At 27.7% G+C, this 21,141-nt stretch overlaps 3 protein-coding genes and 1 non-coding gene across 5 annotated transcripts; 1 reads left to right on the plus strand and 3 right to left on the minus strand.

The window, feature by feature from the left end:
* Nucleotides 1–185: 185 nt before the first annotated feature.
* On the minus strand, nt 186–1,711 carry Bma-rpl-15 (60S ribosomal protein L15, putative; the record flags this gene model as incomplete). Its single annotated transcript, XM_001895609.2, has 5 exons — nt 186–380; nt 639–749; nt 828–964; nt 1,097–1,217; nt 1,661–1,711. The coding sequence occupies 5 exons, from the start codon at nt 1,709–1,711 to the stop codon at nt 186–188; spliced, it is 615 nt and encodes a 204-aa protein (XP_001895644.1).
* A 1,752-nt stretch (nt 1,712–3,463) lies between these two features.
* On the minus strand, nt 3,464–8,917 carry Bma-unc-47 (vesicular GABA transporter, putative,Uuncoordinated protein 47, putative; the record flags this gene model as incomplete). Its single annotated transcript, XM_001895608.1, has 9 exons — nt 3,464–3,779; nt 4,072–4,193; nt 4,541–4,687; nt 4,879–4,982; nt 5,405–5,557; nt 5,960–6,110; nt 6,311–6,412; nt 8,055–8,176; nt 8,743–8,917. 9 exons carry the CDS (start codon nt 8,915–8,917, stop codon nt 3,464–3,466), a joined length of 1,392 nt encoding a protein of 463 aa, XP_001895643.1.
* Nucleotides 8,918–11,293: 2,376 nt separating this feature from the next.
* Bm7804 (uncharacterized protein) lies at nt 11,294–16,069 on the plus strand (the record flags this gene model as incomplete). 2 transcript variants are annotated; one of them, XM_043076559.1, is made up of 11 exons in its annotated part: nt 11,294–11,419; nt 11,886–12,013; nt 12,238–12,429; nt 12,712–12,873; nt 13,065–13,148; nt 13,231–13,354; nt 13,796–13,920; nt 14,011–14,181; nt 14,540–14,712; nt 14,990–15,141; nt 15,740–16,069. In XM_043076559.1, the coding sequence occupies 11 exons, from the start codon at nt 11,294–11,296 to the stop codon at nt 16,067–16,069; spliced, it is 1,767 nt and encodes a 588-aa protein (XP_042932493.1). The 2 variants fall into 2 exon arrangements, with proteins under 2 accessions (XP_042932493.1, XP_042932494.1); XM_043076560.1 differs by having other exon boundaries at nt 12,307–12,429.
* Nucleotides 15,300–15,372, minus strand: Bm14501. The gene has a single exon. It is a non-coding gene; the product is annotated as a tRNA-Arg (tRNA).
* Nucleotides 16,070–21,141: the final 5,072 nt, after the last annotated feature.

The raw sequence follows: 21,141 nt of genomic DNA on the forward strand, positions 1-21,141 counted from the left end.
CCTTATTTCATTTTTCATGAGCATATTTATCTTGCCCTTGATGATATGCTTTTTTTTTCTTCTGTTTCAACCCACCTCATAAATGCACTGAAAAAAACTAATTGAAATCAAACATTTCATAGCCTTAACTTTTCATTTAACGTAAACAGCACGAAATACATAACAATCTTATCTTATATTTCATGTTAACGTTTACGACGAAGCGATAAAGTATTACGACGCAACCAACACTTCCTACGTGAACCTCCCTTCGTTGCTGAATAGTGATGTCCTTTACCAAGACCTCGACTTCTGCGACCAGCAGACGTCAACCCACGCAACTCGCGATGTTTATGAACAGGCTTTGTTATCCATTGTGTGTCTGGATTTCTTCGAATAGCCTAAAAAGCAATAAAAATTTTTCGCTGGTAGCACTGATTATTGTATACCACCAACTAAAAAATTGTACCGTTCGCATGATTAGCCATAAAATACAATGAGTGTGCTTCCCGATGATAAAAAGGACAAAAATTAAAAACTTGCATAACTATAAGCTTACAAGCAGCTGTGTCACAACACGTTAACTTATAATACATCTCAGATCATATCTGTGATTCCATTATCTGAAAAAGCAGTGTAGCAACAATAAAATAGAAAACCTTATGAGCCGGATCAATCATAATAACTTCATAGAACTTGTATGTAGAATCTTGGCCAACCCAATAAGAATTCAATACACGAAGACTGCCACATCGACGCCCAACTCTCTCCTGTGAAAAAACGCTTTGTAATACCAAAATCTAATGAAACGGCTCAAAGAATAAAGGAAGACAACTAGCGCCATGAACCTCAGCAACAGACTGTTTACAGCGAGCAAATTTCAACTCATTAACGCCATGGTTTTTTGGTTTACCATATGTTTGACCTTTCACGACGTGGCGCTTACGACCACCTCTGCGTACTCTCACACGATAGATAATGTAACCTGAAATTTCAGTTTAATTCAAATTCTCCATAAGAAAAAACAAACGACAAACTGGCTTGTTTTTACAGATAGTCAAACAAGAGAAAAAAAGTTCTTTAGAGTTTATTTTAATAAAATGAATCAAAAAATTACCTTGCTTCGCACGATAGCCTAATCTGCGAGCCTTCTCGGGGCGCGTTGGTCTGGAGACACGATGAATAGCGGTGAGTTGTCGATATTGCCAGCAGCGTATTCGAAGCAAATAGCGCATCGTCTAGAAGCAGAAAAAATAACTAGAAGAAACTCTTCCCTCTATTCATTTTTTTTAAACAACTAAATAGATAACTAAGCAAATCTAATAATTAGAAATCATAAGACCACCCGTTTAACAACTTATTTAACATCTCTTCTAATTACAAACATAAGCGTGTAAGAAAAATGATGTTATGACATAAATTTTTTAAATAAGAAATAGATTATTCGACTCTGTAGTAACATGCAGACAGTCAGCAAATATTCATTCGAAAAATTTTATCAAGTTATTTTCTTAAAGCTTCCTCACTAGTCTAACCGCTGAGACCTAATATTGAACTAATTCATCAGATTTTTAGTTGTCTCAGTTTTTTAATTTGTTAGGCAGGCATTTTCAGAAACACATTCGCTTCTGACAAACCGTTAAAAATGTTTGATAAGTTTGTAGACGAAAAAAGCTCAAACCTCTGATTGCTTCTTACGCCAAAGCTCTTGCATGTAACGGTATGCGCCCATATTTCCTGGAAAATATATTATCACTCACGTTATATTACAACGGAATATATGAAATCAATTCAAACTTGGATATATTTTGATATCACAGAATAGTAAAAGTGATCACCATGTATATTCATAATTTTGTCATATCATAAAGCAGAATTACTTAATAACAGAATTAGCTTGCACATAAAAGACTTGTTTCAAGACAAAACCATTTCGTGAAATCATGTAATTTTCTCTCTGACCTTTAGTATATGTTCATCGGAATTATCATGTCAACTTATTCCAGCTTATCACATCAGCAAAGACCTATTTTAACAATATGGAGCTATCCGGAAAGTTCCTACGAAATTAATGTTACTGGAACACAACTAAAGAAATAAGCAAAGACGGGATGAAATAATAATGAGTGAAACAGTCAGAGGAAGGGAACTTTCCAGGAAATTTTGACAAAAGTAAGCAATTGAAGAGCTAATGTAAGCTTGTTACTAGTATTTAAGCCAAAGATCGTGAAGCATAAATTAATCACAACAATACTTGAATACCAATATATTATATAAGCGATAATAATAATAAAACGCAGCAATCATAAAGTCATAGTGTTGCAGTGGAATAATGCAATCCAACAATGTGATTAGGATACATTCTATTCGAGATAATCGATCACAACAACACATTTTAATGTACATATAATATTCGTATGCAATGTTAAATATATTAAAATAAGTAAAACAAATATACGATTACCCCGTAAATTATGCACATGAAGAAGAAATTTCTCCGCTGTTAAAATCCCATTTTAAATCAAATCTTATCATATAAATCTCCACAAAACCGACCACAGAAACTGCAGGACGAACACGTCCACCACCTACCAGAAACTAAAATCCTCCGCTGCATACGGTGGGATCACACAGGAATTGTAGTGGGATCTGGTCTATATGTAGCAGCTTTATTACTAAAGGAGAGGTTTGAACTCGAGTAGCCAAAATTTAACAGTTGCTTACATTTTCTTACATAACAGTTGCTTACATAACAGTTGCTCAGTGATTGAAAAATTTAGTTTTTGTAGGTTGGATGGGAAGTATTTGGGAGAAGTGCAGGTGGAAAAGGTATGTATTTGAATTGAATATCTGACTTTAACATGATTACTACTTTGTTCTTATAAAAGGTAAGGTGTTTATTTTACTGTATTACTTGAGTTAATGAAGAGACAAATAGCGGTGAAAAATGAAACTTGAATATCTGAATTATGTTTTCTTCTACTAAATATTAATATGAATGTTCATTTCTGCTATTTTTGAAATTCACTTCATTATATGAATGCAAAAGAAAAGAGAAATTTTTATCAAATACAAAATTTTATTGAAATTAATATGAAATATCATATATCTGCAAACTTATGAGTAATTTCTACTATTGATAATACTTAAATTTACAAAATATATATTCAGAAAAGTTTTAAATTATTCCAACCATATAAAAATGAAGTAAGTTCTTCACGATATTTTTTTTTTCTAGATATTATGAATTACATTATAAACATTTCTAGTTTGATTTTGTAAGAGAGGTCTTTTTCTAACATTTTTTTAAAAGAAGTCTTTAAATTTCAATTTCACTCGGTGAGCAGTATTTGCTTCACTTCTCATACTCATCACTTTTTTTTTCTTAGAACGAAATTTGATGTCATTATCAAATTTCGTTCTAAGAAAATTTAGCAAATTCAACAGCACCGACAAATTTAAGAATGGCGACAACTGATTCATACTATCGTTCTTCATAACGAATTGCCTGTACCAGCTCAAGTGCAGAAAAATATAATCCAATGGTCATTAAGCAGATGCCAGTACCAATAATGAATTTATCAAAATTTCGATCACTTTCTTTTACATTTGCTCCTTTCAATTTCAAATGAAACATAGCTGGCCAAATGAAACTCAGCATAGTTCCAGTAATATTGCCAACTAGGCCCATTAGTTCAATTAGGTATGGTACCGACATTGCCATTAGCAGTGTAATAAGCACCAAAATAATTCGTAAACAAAGTGCCCATTCACGTAAACTATGTCCAATACCATAGCAGCTAAAGCATTTTGTATCATTAGCATATTGAATAAATTTTCTTTTTTTTCCGTCTCCGGAAATATGTCGATATTATAGATTTTTCAAATCTTATCGGTAATGCTACTACTTTTTCCGCTTATTTCTGTATATTTTCCTGCACTCAATTTTTTTTTTGTTTTCTTTTTTTATTTATTCCATTTATTTCACTGATAAAAGTGAGCAATTTAGATTTTATGAAAACAAATTAGGGGAAGTTTAAAGAAAACCAATGAGTTAACTTTTTTTCTTTCTTTTTTTAACTCAATCTCTACCTTGTGAATAGTGTTTCTGGTGTGCCCATGAATAAATTATCTTTAAGTAAATGAACAGCAGCAAAATATGGTAATGGATATGAGAAGAGTGCTTTTATAACCAGTACCAAATTAACTATTACCTAAAAAGTAATATTTAATTATTTTTCGTACAGAAATATAAATGATAGGGATTAGATATGATTGAAATTATGATAACAAAATCTGGTGGCAAAACATTCCAAATTATGATTTTACGAGTGTATAATAATATTAAGTGGATGTAAATAAAATTTCAAAATATTTTAGGGTGGTATACAAGCTAATACTTCATTCATTTGAATGTATGATGCTATACATACTTTTAGATAATTGTTTTAAATATTAGCAATAAAATGAAATCAGAAAAGAAGAAAGCTGAAGTGAAATGAAAATTTTAGGAAGTAAGAAAAGAATAGTTTTTATTTCTTATCTTATAAATAGGGTGAACCTTAAATGTTTGATTTGGTAATGAATTGGAAATTTCCTTTTGCGTAAAGTCACCAAATGTTAGGAAGCCAAGAAGACCAAAGAGAGACTTGAAAATTGCTGCAATGATATGTGACCAACGAAGCATCCATTTAAATTTGGTTGGATCCTTAAATTATTACGTGATTAACAATTGATAATAATTATCAAAACATTAGTTTAAATTTTGTTTATCTATTTTTTTGTTAAAAAAATGATAAGTTTTTCGAACAATAAATTTTGAATCAAATTAAATTAAAAGTGAAACGTTCAACATATTATATTTAATTATTTAAAAAATTAATGATTAAATTTGTAAACCTCCATGGAACCTTCTAATGATGGAAGAAAAATATGTGAAGTATAGCCAAATACAACCACACCAATCACTGTTGGCATGGTACGAATATCAAATGTAAATGGTACTTTATTCCACATCCAGTCCGATATCGTTAATTTTCAAAAATTTAATTAAGAACGATATTTTTGAAAGGTCATGTAATTTCAAAAATCGTTATGGATTAAAAAAAGCTAATTAAAATTTAAAAATGAAAGACTTAATTCATTTTTAAGTATACTCTTAACACCTAAACTAGATGCTGCGAATTTATTTATAAATGCCTAAATTCTTTTATATATTCAAAAATTCGAATATAATTACCATTGCAGTTATTCTAAAATAAATATTATTAATCTGAGTCGTATTGTCAAAGTTTTCCAATAATTAACAATCTTCTTTAAATTATATCAAGGAAAAATTTCTTTCTCTTGATTTTGCTAATTTGTCAATCTGGTAAGTATTTTTTTGACAAAATTATTTTTTTTTTTTCATAATACGTAAAAAGACTAACCTGAAATAAACAATAAATGAATATGATAGCATTAATGATTAGGTGTGAAATAGCATTCATCAGGCTCAAATTGCTTACTATTCGAATTGAGTCTAGAAAAGCACAGCCAAGAAGCGCTGTTGTTACAAGCATCATCAAAGCGGATTTATCTATAAATTTAACAAATGCTATTGATCTTTTCTTTCAGCTTTTAATTCAGCATTTTTTTCGATTTAATTTTGATTGCAATTTTTGTTATTTGATTTTTTGTATTTTCCATTCTTAATTTATTTTTACTTTTGCAGCATTACTGCTACATTTTCAGTACTTAAACATCTATTAATCTAAATGTTAATTTAAAACCTTCGTGCACACAATATTTAAAAAATATGGAAATTTAAATTATAATGATAAAAAATATGACATAACGAAATAACTGTTAAACATATCTATAATTGTACTTTCAAATAAATCTAATAATTATTACTGTTTGATTTATTTCTGTTAATTTGGAGAATATGATAGTTTTACGATATTTTATTTTATTCATTTAAATATAATTATAATCTTACCAAGTGATGGTACGCAACTTTGAAGTAAATCACCTGCAATTACAATATAAATGATACAAGTACTCAGTAATTCCGTCAATTGCGCACATAATACAAAACGACCCATTCCTGGACGATACGCTTCTGCTACCGCTTGATACGTACTTCTTATCTGTGCATAATTTTAAAAAAACAAAATTTTTTTCTCAAAATTTTTAAAATTTGAAGTGTTTGGTAAAGATAATTCCTTCACATATAACATTTTAAATTAAACTGGCAAAATTTTTTCTTCTCTAATATTTTTTATTTAAATTTTGAAATGTATCAAATATTCTCTCTACTTTTTGAATTATATTAAAAAGTATAGATTACTTTAACATTATTTTCATACAAGCAATCGATGAGTAAAATTCCACTCCAATAACACAAATATGCAACGCCAAGAATTGCTATAATTGTCCACCATCCACCAACCTTGAATAAATTAAGCAATTAGAAATAGAAATTGAGTAACGACATTGCAACAACAAGAATTACTACAACTGTCTACTATTAAACCATTTTGAACAAATTAAGAAAAAATTATCTAGATAAATTTAATGTCAATAAATTTCAAAATTTATTCTGTTGTCAATTATTCGACTTTGTGTACATGAGAAATTAAATAATTGAATTAAGGACAGTTTATTGTTATTAAATTAAATTCAGACTAATTATGCTGTCTTTTTTGCTTCACTTTTAATTAATTTAATTTTTCTATTACGGGTGATTCTGTACAAAGATAAATTCAATTCGAATAAATTTCGAAATATATTCCAGCATAAAAAAATAACTAATTTCAGTTATCAAATAAGCATATATGTGAACGGTGAACATTTTCTTATCTTCTTCTCATTATTTTAGAATTGTGGAAGACAGATAGTTTACGACACAATCCAGTAATGGGAAACGTTTTTCAGATTGGAATAACCTGATTCCTACAATTAGAAAACTTAACAAAATAGGATTTTTCGTTTTTTAGCACTGACAACAATTGCATTATTTATTTTTCACCTTCATTAATCAATCATTAATTTCAGTCCAATTATAATTGATTAATGAAATTTGAAATCGTCAAATTTTAAAACTTAAAACAATTTTCTCGTTGAAATGACAATTAACAAAGAATACTACACTTTTTTCTTATTTTTTTTTTTCGGATATATACGAATGGAAACGAATGTTAAAAGCTAAACTATCTGTTGCAAAATCTTTCACTAAATTCATTGGTATAGTTTAACACTCAATGATTAGATTTCCGAATTTTGAAATTCTACTAAACTAATAATAAAGCAAATTATGGCTAATTGAATTTATACAATCAGAACAAATGAAGAAAGTGAGAAAAACTACACTGAATTAAAAAAATCAGAAAATGAGATAGACTTATGGATAATAAATTTTCAATTGCCCAATAATTATTTCATCAATTAGTTTCAGTTAATTCATTAATCATATCAATTCATCAATAATCCATCAATTCATGAATTTTATCTTATTTTTAAAGCAATTTATTAAAAATTAGAAGTTAAATCATCAAATTATATCACTTAAATTGTGTTACTATTATTACGATATTTATTTCAACCACATGAATGATAATGATGACGATGCTAATCTTAGTGTTACGAATAAATAAACGATTCAAATGAGCCTAGACAATAAGGAATGATTTAAAATTAGTGCTAATTTATTTACTTTTTAACTTTATACTTTTCCTGCCCCATCTTTTCTCACTTCAACTTCTTTCTTTTCTTCAGTAGTGATTTCATTGAAAGATTTATTAATTCTTAGTAAGGATCTGATCCTTAAGTTCTGAATAAGAATTCTAAATTTTAGATAATATCGTCCATCTTTAATCCTAAAATATAAGTTTCAGATAGTATTATCGATTCGCAGGTTGAAGGTTCGAATGAACAACAAATGGACAGAAAAACAGTGAGCAATTATATAAAATTGTTGTTTTATATAACTGAAAAAATTTTTAATTCAAAACATTTCAATATTTAGAAATCGGAAAAAAGAAGTCTTTGCATTTTTCTTTTTACTAAAACATTGAAATATATTGAAATGGTACTTTAACAGCGATAGGTAAACCGACGATAAACATTCCCTGAATTGCATTTGTAACATTCCAAGCAGCTTGTAATGCTGTAATTGGTTGTTCAGAAGTACGTTCTTCATCAGTTGTTGTCATTTCTAAACAATATTTCAAATATTTCAAAAAAAACTTCCAATTATTTTATTTTTACAAATTAACTTTTAACACTTTCAAATTAAAATTAGTATTTATTAACTTGTGATACCTATTTTCATTTGAAAATTTTCTTTCATATACACTAACAATTGATGTGATAACTGAACCAATACACATATGTAAAAAATTGTTAGAACTGATTAATTTCAAACTTATAATTTTGATAAGATTTTATACTACTCGCATGATTTAGTTATTAATTAGTTAATGAATTCGTATTTTTTTCCTTTCCCTTACTTTTTCACACATTTTGCTAATTCTCATAAACCAATTTTATAATTTAATGTTTCATTAAAATTTTTTCATAACTTTTTCATAACGCAAATATTACAATCTATCATGGTATTTGAGTCAATTTTTGCACGCATAATAATAATAATAAATGACAATAATAAAAATAATAATTAGTGATAATGAGAATTGGTTATATAGTAATAATTAATAATAATAATCAATAATCGTTATCATTGTTATTATAGTTAAATGATATACTGCTAAGATGAATGACCTTGATGAATTCTATTTTCTGTAGCAGTAGTATCCTGATTCTGATAACCATAATCAAATACTGTTTCATCAATAGATGATGCAAAAATATTTTTATTTGTCCAATCTTTCCATCCATGAAATGACTGTTGTTGTTGCGTAGCAGTAGCAATAGTGGCAGCACGTAACTCGTCCATTTTTAAATATGCATCAAAATGATCCTTTTCAATTTCAAATTAAATGAGGAAAGCGAAGAAAGGAAAAAGAGGAGGAGAAAGACAAAAAGGAAAAAAGAAAAAAAAGATTTTTTACGAATCATTTAAACAACGAAGTCTTAAATATGCTCCATCTATTGCTTAAGACTTAAATTTTCATCTGAAAGCTTCACTATAAGTCTAAAAGCATTATCCTAGGCTTCTTTCTCATCCTTTTCAAGCTTTTCCTTACAATTCATTCTTCATTTTCGTCATTCTTCTCTTTAAGCCCTTTCCCCATTATTGGAAGAAATTTGTTTGAAATACCAATGAGAAGTACCAATCATTGCGAGTAATTACTAACCAATTTTAATAATAAACAAACCACAATTGTCATTTCTATCAAATATTTTCTTTTACACTTTCATTTCTTTTCCTACTCTCTCACATAACTGTTTTTCTTTATGGCTAAACTAGAAATAAAAAATTTGAAAAAAACAACATATTAATTTTTTATCTTGAAATAAAAATAATTAAAACTGATTTAAAGTTGAAGAAATCATTTAAAAAAGTAGTAATATAATAAAAGGACAAGGTTTTAGCATAATTTTCAACTAGTTTAAAATAACAACCGAAGATTTAATAAATTTTGATTTTTAATATTTAGTAAAAAGTGTATGATACTATCATTAAATTAATAATAAATAAGCGGAAAAAAAATTTTTCTATTCGCCATTTTTAAAAATTTTCTAAATAAAATAAATAGAAAAATATTGATGTTGCCATATTTAAAAAAAAAAAAAAAAAAGAAAACATTATATTTTAAAAGATAAAGCTATCGGAGGGTCTAATTTTTGCCTCACTCTTAATAAATTTCAAAATGCTATGATTACTCAGATCCTGAAAAAAACCTGAAAGTAGAGAAGATGTTATTTAAAGGTGAAGTATAAATTGAAGAAATCTTTTAGTTTGAAAAAAAGTTATGCATTTATAAGTTAATTAATAAATGCAAAAAAAAAACAATTTTATCCGTCATTTGATAGTAAAACCATTTCCTTTCTTTCCTTTTCTACCTGGCGAAAATTTGAGAAAATAAATTTTAAATTTCCAATTTAGCATTGGTGCAATTCCGAATTTGCATTTGTAATTCGTTTTTTTTTTTTTCGCTGAAAAAAAAAAAAAAAAAAAACTTAGCTTTCAGCCTTACTTTCAATATATTTCACAAAAATTGCAATGATTCTAAATCCGGAATACTTTATCAAAAGATTGAAGACTCATCATTCAAATTCTAGTAATATCTAGTGTATAAGTTGATTATTACGATACATATGACTGACAAAAAAAAACACATTAATAAGATTACTAATCGTTCACGTCAAAATACATATTATATAAATGCAATTACTTTAAATACGTAAAATATATATAAATGCAATTACTTTAAATACGTAAAATATATATAAATGCAATTACTTTAAATACGTAAAATATATATAAATGCAATTACTTTAAATACGTAAAATATATATAAATGCAATTACTTTAAATACGTAAAATATATATAAATGCAATTACTTTAAATACGTAAAATATATATAAATGCAATTACTTTAAATACGTAAAATATATATAAATGCAATTACTTTAAATACGTAAAATATATATAAATGCAATTACTTTAAATACGTAAAATATATATAAATGCAATTACTTTAAATACGTAAAATATATATAAATGCAATTACTTTAAATACGTAAAATATATATAAATGCAATTACTTTAAATACGTAAAATATATATAAATGCAATTACTTTAAATACGTAAAATATATATAAATGCAATTACTTTAAAAACGTAAAATATATATAAATGCAATTACTTTAAATACGTACGTTATCACGTTAAAATTACTTTAAATTTATAACGACTATGTGAGTTGCTAATATAGCAGCTGAAGCTCCTATACATACGATAGAGTCCTGAAGGGAGGAATTGTGATGGTAAGTAATGGAGTTTTTCCTTTCTTTTTTTTTTTTTTTTTTTGAAATATTCATCTGTTGTTGGTGTGAAGAATGATACTGCCATTTCTGTGGTTGTCGATTTTCCATATAATTTATTTTATTTTTAGATTTTTAAAAAATTTCAAGTTTTTTCTGTTTGGGAATTCTAAGGATTTAAAAATTAGGGGATAATTTTTACACAATTTATTTGATTCCGTTATTGTTTTTTTTTTTTTCATTTTATTTTAGAAAATTGCTTAATTTGTCTTTGCAAAATTTAAAAAGTTTCACGAAATTACAGAAATGAAAGAGATATCAGAATGATGAAAGTATTGTTTGATAATTGTCATTTTTAATCGTTTTTGAGGACCTTGATTATGTCATCATATCAGTTTCCACAGATTGAATCATCAGCTGATATTCCTATTTGCTTGTACGAGACAAACGGTAGATTAATTTATGGTACTGAAAAAGAATTACACGAAATGGAAAAAAATGCATTGGTTTGTTAAGTATTGAATTTTCGAATAAATTATCCATTTTAATGAATATATTTTTGTTCATTTGGATACAAAATATACATGTATATTTCAATTTTTATTTCTAAAAATGATGACATACGTCATCATCACAAGGTTATGTTGTAATTTAATACCTGAATTACGTTTTGACTTAACTTCATTTAATATGGAATAAATTCACTAATATATAAATAGATGGAAAATAAGTACATGAGTGATTTTCTCTTTTTTTAAAGATATATTTTGTTCATTTATAAATGCTTGGAAAGTAAGTAGAGTGTAAAAGTTAATACCTACCTTCATGTCAAAATTTCATGTTTTACTGAGATCTATTTCCTTAGATCCACTTGTTCGTATAGTTTGTTTTACATTTCAAATGAATCATTATTTTGCACAGATGAGTTTGTGAAAATGTTAATGCAGTTATTGGCAATGATAAATATTTCAGTTAGGCGTATTTCCGAAAATTGAAGATAAGTTGCTGAATCGATTACAACAATCGTTATCACGTGATAGTATTGGCGAAACTTTTGTTGACAATCAGCAAAGTCGATTTCAACAAACCTTGAATAGTTGGTTAGTGAGTAATATTTTAATTGTTTCAACTTTAAATAATAATTCGTTGAAGTTGAAAAGTGGAGAAACTGCCATTAAGCAGATCTATGTTTAATATGGCAAAAAGTCCAAACTTATAACTTAGTATGATATATGAATTGTCTTGTTTACAGCTTTGTTATTTCATTACTCTTATGAATTTATCAGTTTTCTGATAAGTGATAAATTTTTGCATTGACTTTGAGGGCAGCCAAAGGTATCGATAGTCTGATGGATAGTGTTAGAAATGCTATGAGTGGTATTATTCCTTATAGTGACTGGCTTTCATCCGCAGGTCAAATCTTCAGAAAAGCTCAGATTGATATCACTAATGTTTTTGCAAAATCTGAAGAAAGCCTATATGATTCCATCATGCAGACCTCATCTACATTAAATTGGTAAGGTTTTAACTTATCATATCATTTGGTCTTAGATTGTCTGGATTCAATGGTTAAAGCGTGCAAAATCATCTTATGTGCAACATAGTTTGTTTCTCAACCTTTATGCCGTACCTTAGTTACATATGATTAGCAATCATTAGCTTAAATTGAACTGCTGCAATCGATGTCTGAATTCAACCTCTTTAAATACCATAATGAAATTTTTGTTTTACTTAAGTTTTTGGTTAAATTAGATTATCATATAATCGGGAGCATTACGAACATGACTCATCATTTCAGGTTGACAAATTGGACTCGTTGTATTGCAATACATAATAGTGGTCATCGAATTGCAATATGCCAAAATAACGATTGCATCAGAATATTTTGTTGCGGCTCTAATAGATTACCTATTACATTAAAGCACCAATATCAGCAGAATGTAACTGATATGGCTTGGAAGTAAATACAGTTGTTTCTTTTTCCCGTTAATTAATTTTAATTGGTATTTGTAAATTTTCTGAGTTATTTTAATATGCAGTTTTGTGAATCATTTTCACTCATTTGGTATTCAGCATGATATTTTGAAAAAATTGCTTTTGTAGCTTAACCTTTCTGATCAGTTAAGTTTTATCATACTTATGCTCATTTAGGCCTTTTGATCGTATGGTTCTAGCAGTGGCTTGTACTCATGCTGTGTTAATTTGGAAGCTTGACAAACAAAACTGGAATATTCGGTTGGTTAAAATATATTTTGCTATATTGAGTATTACTTACAAATCTTCCGACAAAAATTAGTTTTTGCTATCTTTATTTCAGTCCTTCAGTCAGTTGCGCAGACGTCATCGAAATGTCATCACTTGCTCCAATCACACAATGTTTTTGGGATTCTCTTTTTGATCAAGCACTTTTTGTTGTTTCAACATCATCATCATGTTTGCAAGTATTTTTTCTTTGGTCTTATTAAATAGTACTTACATTTCGGATGTCCATTAGATATAGTTTTGAAGAATTTGTCGGATATTTTAAATGAAAACTCTAATTCTGCGGGGTTTTTTCTTCGGAAGTACATTTAAATAAATTTCTCTTCAAAGACTTTTTTTACTAAATATAAAAACCTAGGATTAGCAGAGTTATTTTTTCTTTACATGCATATTCTTTGCATTTTTAAACCTGAATCTTCGCTCTCTAGTGCCATAGAGAAATATCACACAAAAACATTTACATATTTTGAATATGTATTCTGTGGACTCGTTATACACTAAGAAAAAAACTTTATGTACCAGATATGTTGAGTTTGTGTTCAGTATTTATGTATAGTAAGTAAAGTAGACTTTGGAAGTATTATTATGAAGTACGAAATATTATGAAGTAAGTACATTAGGTTCTGGATACAAGTAATGGTGAAAGCGAATTAGTTGGTTCATGGGCTGGTGGTCGTATTCGTCATGTATGGATTTCCCCTAATGGTGGTAAAATAGCTATTGCTTATGACGGAAATGTTATAAGGTACGAAGACTCTGTTGAAATCTTCGGTGAATTATTCAATTTAAAACTCTATAAAACTTTTACTATAAATTTTCATATTTGGTTTTGAAGTGTTTACGATCGTCATTCATGGCACGAAGAACGATGGAAAAAACTGAAAGGTCTTTGTATAGCAGCAGCTTGGACTCCCTTAAGTGATGTATTTTTTTTTGCAACACGTGGTGAACCCTTCATTCGTGGTATTCATTTTATTAAAAAACTACAAAATACAGAGAATGATCAGTAAGTATTTTATTTATCTAAAAATCGAAATTCATTACTTTTTCTTGATCTAAATTTCTTAGTTCAAATAAAAAAATTAGAGAAATTACTTCAAACCGAATAATTTCATATGAATTTTATTTCATTTCTATGAAATTAGCTTCCTTCGAACTATTTATTGGCTCAACATATTTCTGTGGTTTATAAGATTGAGTTGCTGACAATATAAAGTGTAAGATAAGTCTTTTTTTTTCACGCAGTCTTTAGACACTTGATGGTTTATTCTAATAATTAGGGATAAAATTTCCATCAGCTCTTTTTCTGATTTTCCAATTGTTTCAACCAAAATTCACTTCCAGTTGTTTCTATTACACTGCAGATTATCATATGGATCGGAGATTGCTGTTCTTGTATATGATCTTTCAAAAATGATATTAGAAAATAATGGTAACGGTGATAGCACTAGTAGTAAGAGTACATACAAGGTTGGTGGATATATTCGTGATATGAAGATTTCTCCTGATGGACAGCGTATCGCTGTTACTTTCAGTGGTAAGACAATGTTATCATTAAAATTTCTTAATTGTGACACGAATTAATTAATTTCATTGTAAATGATTGAAAATCGCTGTTGATATGTTGCTACACTAAATAAGTATTCTAGCAACTGCAGTGACATGGATTACCCAGATTGTTATGCTTCACATAGCTACACTGACATGTTTCACTAATGACAGAAAATACATGGATGTATTCTTTTTCATCTTTAAGATATTAGAAATCCAATAATGCTAGTTTTAATAGATCAGCGATAAATTTTCAATTATAGAAAATCCGACAATTATTGCTCTATTTGTGGTTGAAACAATGCCATCATTCTTTTTTGCTCCATGTGGATTAATAAATGGCGCAGTAAATTTTGGACCAGCAACCATTTTGTCATTTTTCCCAAAATTTCAGTATGGCTCGTTGTTAATTGTTGTAAGTTTGAAATTATTATAGAACAAAGAAGTGAGGTTTAAGCTGTTCTGAGACAATTGGAAGCTAATACAAAGCATTTAGGTGATATTTTAAGTAAGAGAAAAACGGGCCTCACCGCAATTGCGAAACCCCATCATCCTAAAGTGTGATAAGTCATACGACCCTGGCAGGACTCGAACCTGCAGTCTTCGCTTTAGGAGAGCGACGCCTTATCCATTAGGCCACAGGGCCAGCTAGTGATCCCATTAATAAAATCGATTAAATAGCGAAGTTTTTATTTATTTGTAATCACAAATGGAGTTGTTCTTTTTTTTTTTTCAATCTCTAGCATAATTGATCGATTTTGTTTACCTTTAAGCACACTATAATCACCCACACTTTTTGATTAATCTTAATGAGTTTTATTGATTTTTTATTTCCTTAAAAGTTCTGTTTTGAATAGGAATGAAAGCTTCGTAATACCTTAATATCATAACACTCTGATATACACTAAGTTGTGCTTCATTCAATATGTAATCAGTATCACTTTTTTTCCTCATTGGCAGCGGCAGGAATGATATTTTATCCTGCTTGTTCATCCTTCCAAACATGTTTATAGGTTTGGCTTGCTGGGAAGATACAATACATTCCATTATTTTATGGTTATTTTGCCAATGAAGGAATTTATTTAAATCGGATCAAAAAAGAGAAGTTATTGGGTGAAATTCCAGTAGAACAGTTACTGGTCCGAGAATCAGAGTTTTCTGGAAGGATAAATTCAAAAATTGATGATCAAATGCAAAAAAAGGGACTGGATAGTAGTGGTTGTCCTAGTCGAGAACGTACTAATATAAATTCAAAGGCAACATTAGATGTGGATACAGAGCTGTTCTCTTCAGTAGGATTGTACGATTTATTAACTCGGAAAAGTGTTGAGGAAAAAAATTAATTTGTATAGTAGCTTTGTGTCAATTAATCAGTTAGACCATTCAAACAAATTCTGCACGTTCTGACTCTTTATTTTAAATTTTGGTTAAGTTCGGTTTTTTCTTTTGATTTTGTGTATATAAGAAGTGTCCTTATAGTTGAATTTAAATTACCTGTGAGCACTGCTATACTTCAGAAAAAGTTTTGTTTTTCTGAATTTCTTGTAAATTTTCCGCAATTCTTTTGTTTTTGGTAGGAGGGTGATAATTTGGAAAGTTTGAGAAATGATTAGAATTTTTTTGACAGAAAAATTATTCGTTATTATATACTATCAAATATGATTTTTCCTTCGAAACTTCCAAATAAGAAATTAAGTATATGAATTTAAGGAGAATGGCAATAAAATGTGCTAGTAAATATTAATTGAAATCATTAAACATTACATATCTTAGATTATTAGTAAAAGTTGGAAACCTTTCTTTTTTTATTAACGATATTTTTACTCCTTTTTTTTTTTCTTTTTGATGGAAAATCTGTAGAAATATATTGCGTATCAGTGACATCATAGTTCTTCTATCGTATCTATTAAGTTATCACCTGTTTCATTTTGTATTATTGCTAACAGAGAAACTACTGGCAGTGGCAGATTTGCTTGCTTGTTAAAATACGTATCGTTTTCACAAGTCAATACTATTGCTTAGCTGTTTATAGTGATCAATAACAACTTTAGAATTACAACTATCCTTCGTTGATCGATCGAATTAATTAAATGTTGGTTTAGAAACATTTTATCATTATGGTAATTTGTAATGTAAAATATTGTCATTTTGATGTATATATTTCTCATGTTGATGTAAATAAATTAAATACAAGATGAAAAAATACAATTAATTAATTAATGTGTTATCCTATCCATCAATGGGACAATAATGTTACTACGGATATTATAATTATACACTTCTATCGTATGAGGAAATGTACTACAATATCTTCATATAAATATTTCATTGATCGACTTTCAACTTTATCATGCTTTAGCTTTCTCTAATTTTGATTAAAAGTCACGTCTGTGTACATGATAGCTTTTCAATGAGGAATAATAGCGCCTAAAGATGGTGTAATTTCTTTTTCTTTTAAAAAGAAAACATTGTAATAATCACATAAAATTATAAATATTGTTTGGAATAATTCCATTCTTTTAATATCTCTAATAGAACAAACTTATAATTAACATTTCAAACTATGTTTTCGATTAAAAAGTCCAGTAAGGGTGCGTAATAAACTAATGGTATCAATGATTTCCTACTTTTTCTTATTAAAATTTACTTGTTTTCTCTAACTCTCTTCTAAAACTTACAACAAATGCTACATACTTCATTTATATATTATCCATTATAATCTAACATTGATGTTTCTGTCTTCTCTGTCAGTTTATCTCTATTAAATTTTGATATGTTGTTTACTTTATTTTTTTTTTTTTTTTTTCTAATTTCTCATTCATCACATAAAGTTAGTTGGTTATCAACACTATCAAATTGATAAAAACATTTGAATTGTTGTTTCTTTTCTTTCGTTTTTCTTTTGCATAGTATTTTAAATTTATTATCTAATAATCCTCTTTTTTTTTTATTTTCTATTTTAAAAAATAAAGGAAGAAATTATTTTTCTTATTTTTTTTAAATTTTATTTTCTAAAGAAAAAGTCAGTTTTCATCTTTTTCCGTCTGTTTCTCTCTCTCTCTTCCTCTCTCTACCATATTGTTGTTTTCTACTTTAAAAAATAAAGGAAAAAAAAATGTATAATCTTAAAAACTATGCAAATGCAAGTATGGCTTATCCGAAAGATCGGAAATGAAGTATGATAAAAAACATTATGAGGCACAATGGTACATAAAGTAGGGAAGGCAAGGGTTGAATAGTATAAATGTAGAATTAGTAAACCAGTAAGGACCTAATATATACGCGTGTATGCATGTATGTATGTATGTGTATGTGTGTATGTGTGTGTGTGTGTGTATGTATGTGTTTGTATGTGAACGATAGATATAAACGATAAATTTTTGCGAAAAAAGTTATAAACTTTTAAGTTCTGTGTCATTATGTTAGCATTTGTCGGTGAGCTTCCCTCTCAACTGAAGTATATTTAGTTGAAGTAGTTATAAGTATGAGAAGTAAATTGTTTGCTAATTTGAAGTTTTTACATAAAATGTAACAGCATTAAATGCTTAATATTGAAACTATGTGAAAATGTTTGAAAAAGTACTTGAAATAAGGGAACTTTTATGTCAATTTAATCCTTCATATATTTCAAATATCGTCTAAATTACATTTTAAATTAAAAACAGATTACTTAGCAATTTCTCAATATATTTTTGCATATTGTATGATTTATTTCAATACCATAATTTTAAATATTAACAAAATTACATTTTTTTTTTTTAATAAAAGCAAATAATAGCAGTAATAATAATAATAATAATAAATAATAGTAGCGACATCAATAACAGCAACACCAATAACAAATAGTAGCAACAACAATAACTCTAATGAAAACCACTGGTTAATAATAGGTAAATAAAGGTAAAAACAAAATTGTGTGAGATGAAAAGAAAATGATTAAAACCATTATTATGCTACACATGAAATCTTCTTTCATCATCCATTAACAAACCATTTGTGGGTCAACATCAAAAAGCAGGTCATCATCATTTGGATATCCGAAAGAATGATAATTTATAAAAAGGTGTGTTATTATCAGTGGTAGTGGTCAGTGATAGAAATGCACTATCTGACCAATATATAAATTTTACTGTTTGTAATAACATACATCTGTATATTACATATGCTTATGTGACCATATATTTAGTGTAAGATTTATAAATAAATCTTAATTCTCACCACGTAAATCTACGTGAAGCCTACGTGATCTACATAATAATCATTCTACAAATGAGCTATTAATAGTTGTCATATGTAAATTTATTTCATTTTTGTAGTTGTAATAATTAGGTATTTAATTTTTTTTTTTCATTTTGTGAAAAACAAAAGAAAAAAGTTAGAGAAATTATCAATTTTCTACCATATCATTCTTTAAGAAATGTAAAAAATATTTTTTTGATCGTATTTTTCTTTCTTTTCACATAAAATTATTTCGTTTTTTTTTTTTTTTTTTAAATGGGACGAAAAGTTTTGATAAAAATAAATTTGATGAAAAATTTGATGGTATTTCATTTAGGATAGATGTAAATAGTTGCATAAATAACATTCGATAAGTGTAAGTGAATGGAGATATTTGATTTGTTGTAAAACAAAAAGAAAAGAATAAGTATAGTTTAAATTAAATTGTCCAACTTTTCTGTCCACTTTACTTGAAATGATCGAAATTTAATTTCCTTTTTTTCTCTTCTATTTTTTTCTCTCTTTCTCTTTCTTTTTATCTCCATTTATTTTTACGAAAACCAAAATAATAATCTGCTAAAAATTTGAAAATTTATTTTCATATTCGATCAAAAAGAGAAAAAAATGGGGCATTAATCATGGAAATTGAAGTATAAAAATTAAATTCAACCACAGTTATATTCAATCCTCAATTTCATAATATAATTTTAAATCTTGAAAAAAAGAGGTTATTTCATTGATCATTCATTTTCTTATCAGTTATGTAATGGAATTCTTTTGCTATTTTATCATCTAGAATTATCGTATAAATGATTCAGTAATCCTGTTCGGTCTATTTAGTCTTTTTTTTATCCGTTTAATTTAATCTTTTTTAATCGGTTTATCAATTAAATCGGTCAGTTAGTCACTTAATTAGCTGTTGAATTTTGTTAAATTAGTTAATGGCTTAGTTGATGTTATTTAGATGATCGTTTAGTTGTTGTTGATCAATTTGGTTGATTGATTGATTAGTTTGATTGGTTTGGTCGGTTGGTTGGTCGGTCGGTCGTTTGGTTGGTTGCTTGGTTGGTCGGTTGGCCGGTTGGTTGGTTGGTTGATTGGTTGATTAATTTTCATTAGTTTCGTCCATCCCATTCCTCTTATCCCAAGGAGGCAGAAAGGAGTAAATGAGAAGGAAGAAAGAGATGAATGAGTCAGTTGGTTTGGTGAAATTTCCACTGAATCGGTTGTAACCGTTCTTACCACTACAGCTACAACAACAAAATATTACTAATACCACCAGTACTGCCCGCTCTACTATTATTACCGCCACCACTACTACTGTCACTGCCATTACCGCCACCACTACTACTGTCACTGCCATTACCGCCACTTACTACTATTGCATCCATTACTACCACTATTATTTAGATCATTTAGTTATAATTTGATAAATTTAGCTTTTTAGTTAGCTTCTCTTATCATTTCTATTTCCTTATAACCATGCTTATTTTATTGTATTACATTTTAATGCTAGTGATATGATAGTGATAATGATAATAACCATTTAAAAATCGCAATAGCACAGATATTTTCTAAAATTTTAATTAAAATAATAAAATAGAGAGAGGGAAAGATAGAGATAGAGAGAAAGAAAAAACGATTTATTAAATAAAGAAAGAAAGACGAATAAATAAACATTTATATCATCATCATCATCAACATCATCATCATCATCATCATCATTATTATTATTATTATTATTATTATTATTATTATTATTATTATTATTATTATTATTATTATTATTATTATTATTATTATTATTATTATTATTATCATCATTATCATTATCATTATCATTTTCCCTCTGTCCTAAATCATCACATTTTTCTCTTTTCATCTCCAGTAAATTAAAAGCTTTTTGTACTTTTAATTTATTTTAAAACATTATCATTAACTATTTTTTTCTTTCTCTCTCTCTCTCTCTGTGTGTGTCTGTCTTTCTCGATCTCCTTCTTTGTTATAAAGAAGAAATGACCTCTAAAATTGAAATGTAAAAGAAAAACAAAGTTTCAATTTTTCTTTTCCCATTTTTTTAGTTTTTTAGTTTTTTTTTTAAAAAAAAAATAAAGAAAAAAACCAAGAGAGAAACGAAAGAAAAAAAAAGAAGCTTTTTCTTTCTTTTTCTTCTTTCCTTTTTTTTTTTCAAAAAACC

The sequence above is a fragment of the Brugia malayi genome (genome assembly GCF_000002995.4).
Source record: "Brugia malayi strain FR3 genome assembly, contig: Bm_v4_Chr1_scaffold_001, whole genome shotgun sequence".
Taxonomy (NCBI): Eukaryota; Metazoa; Nematoda; class Chromadorea; order Rhabditida; family Onchocercidae; genus Brugia; species Brugia malayi.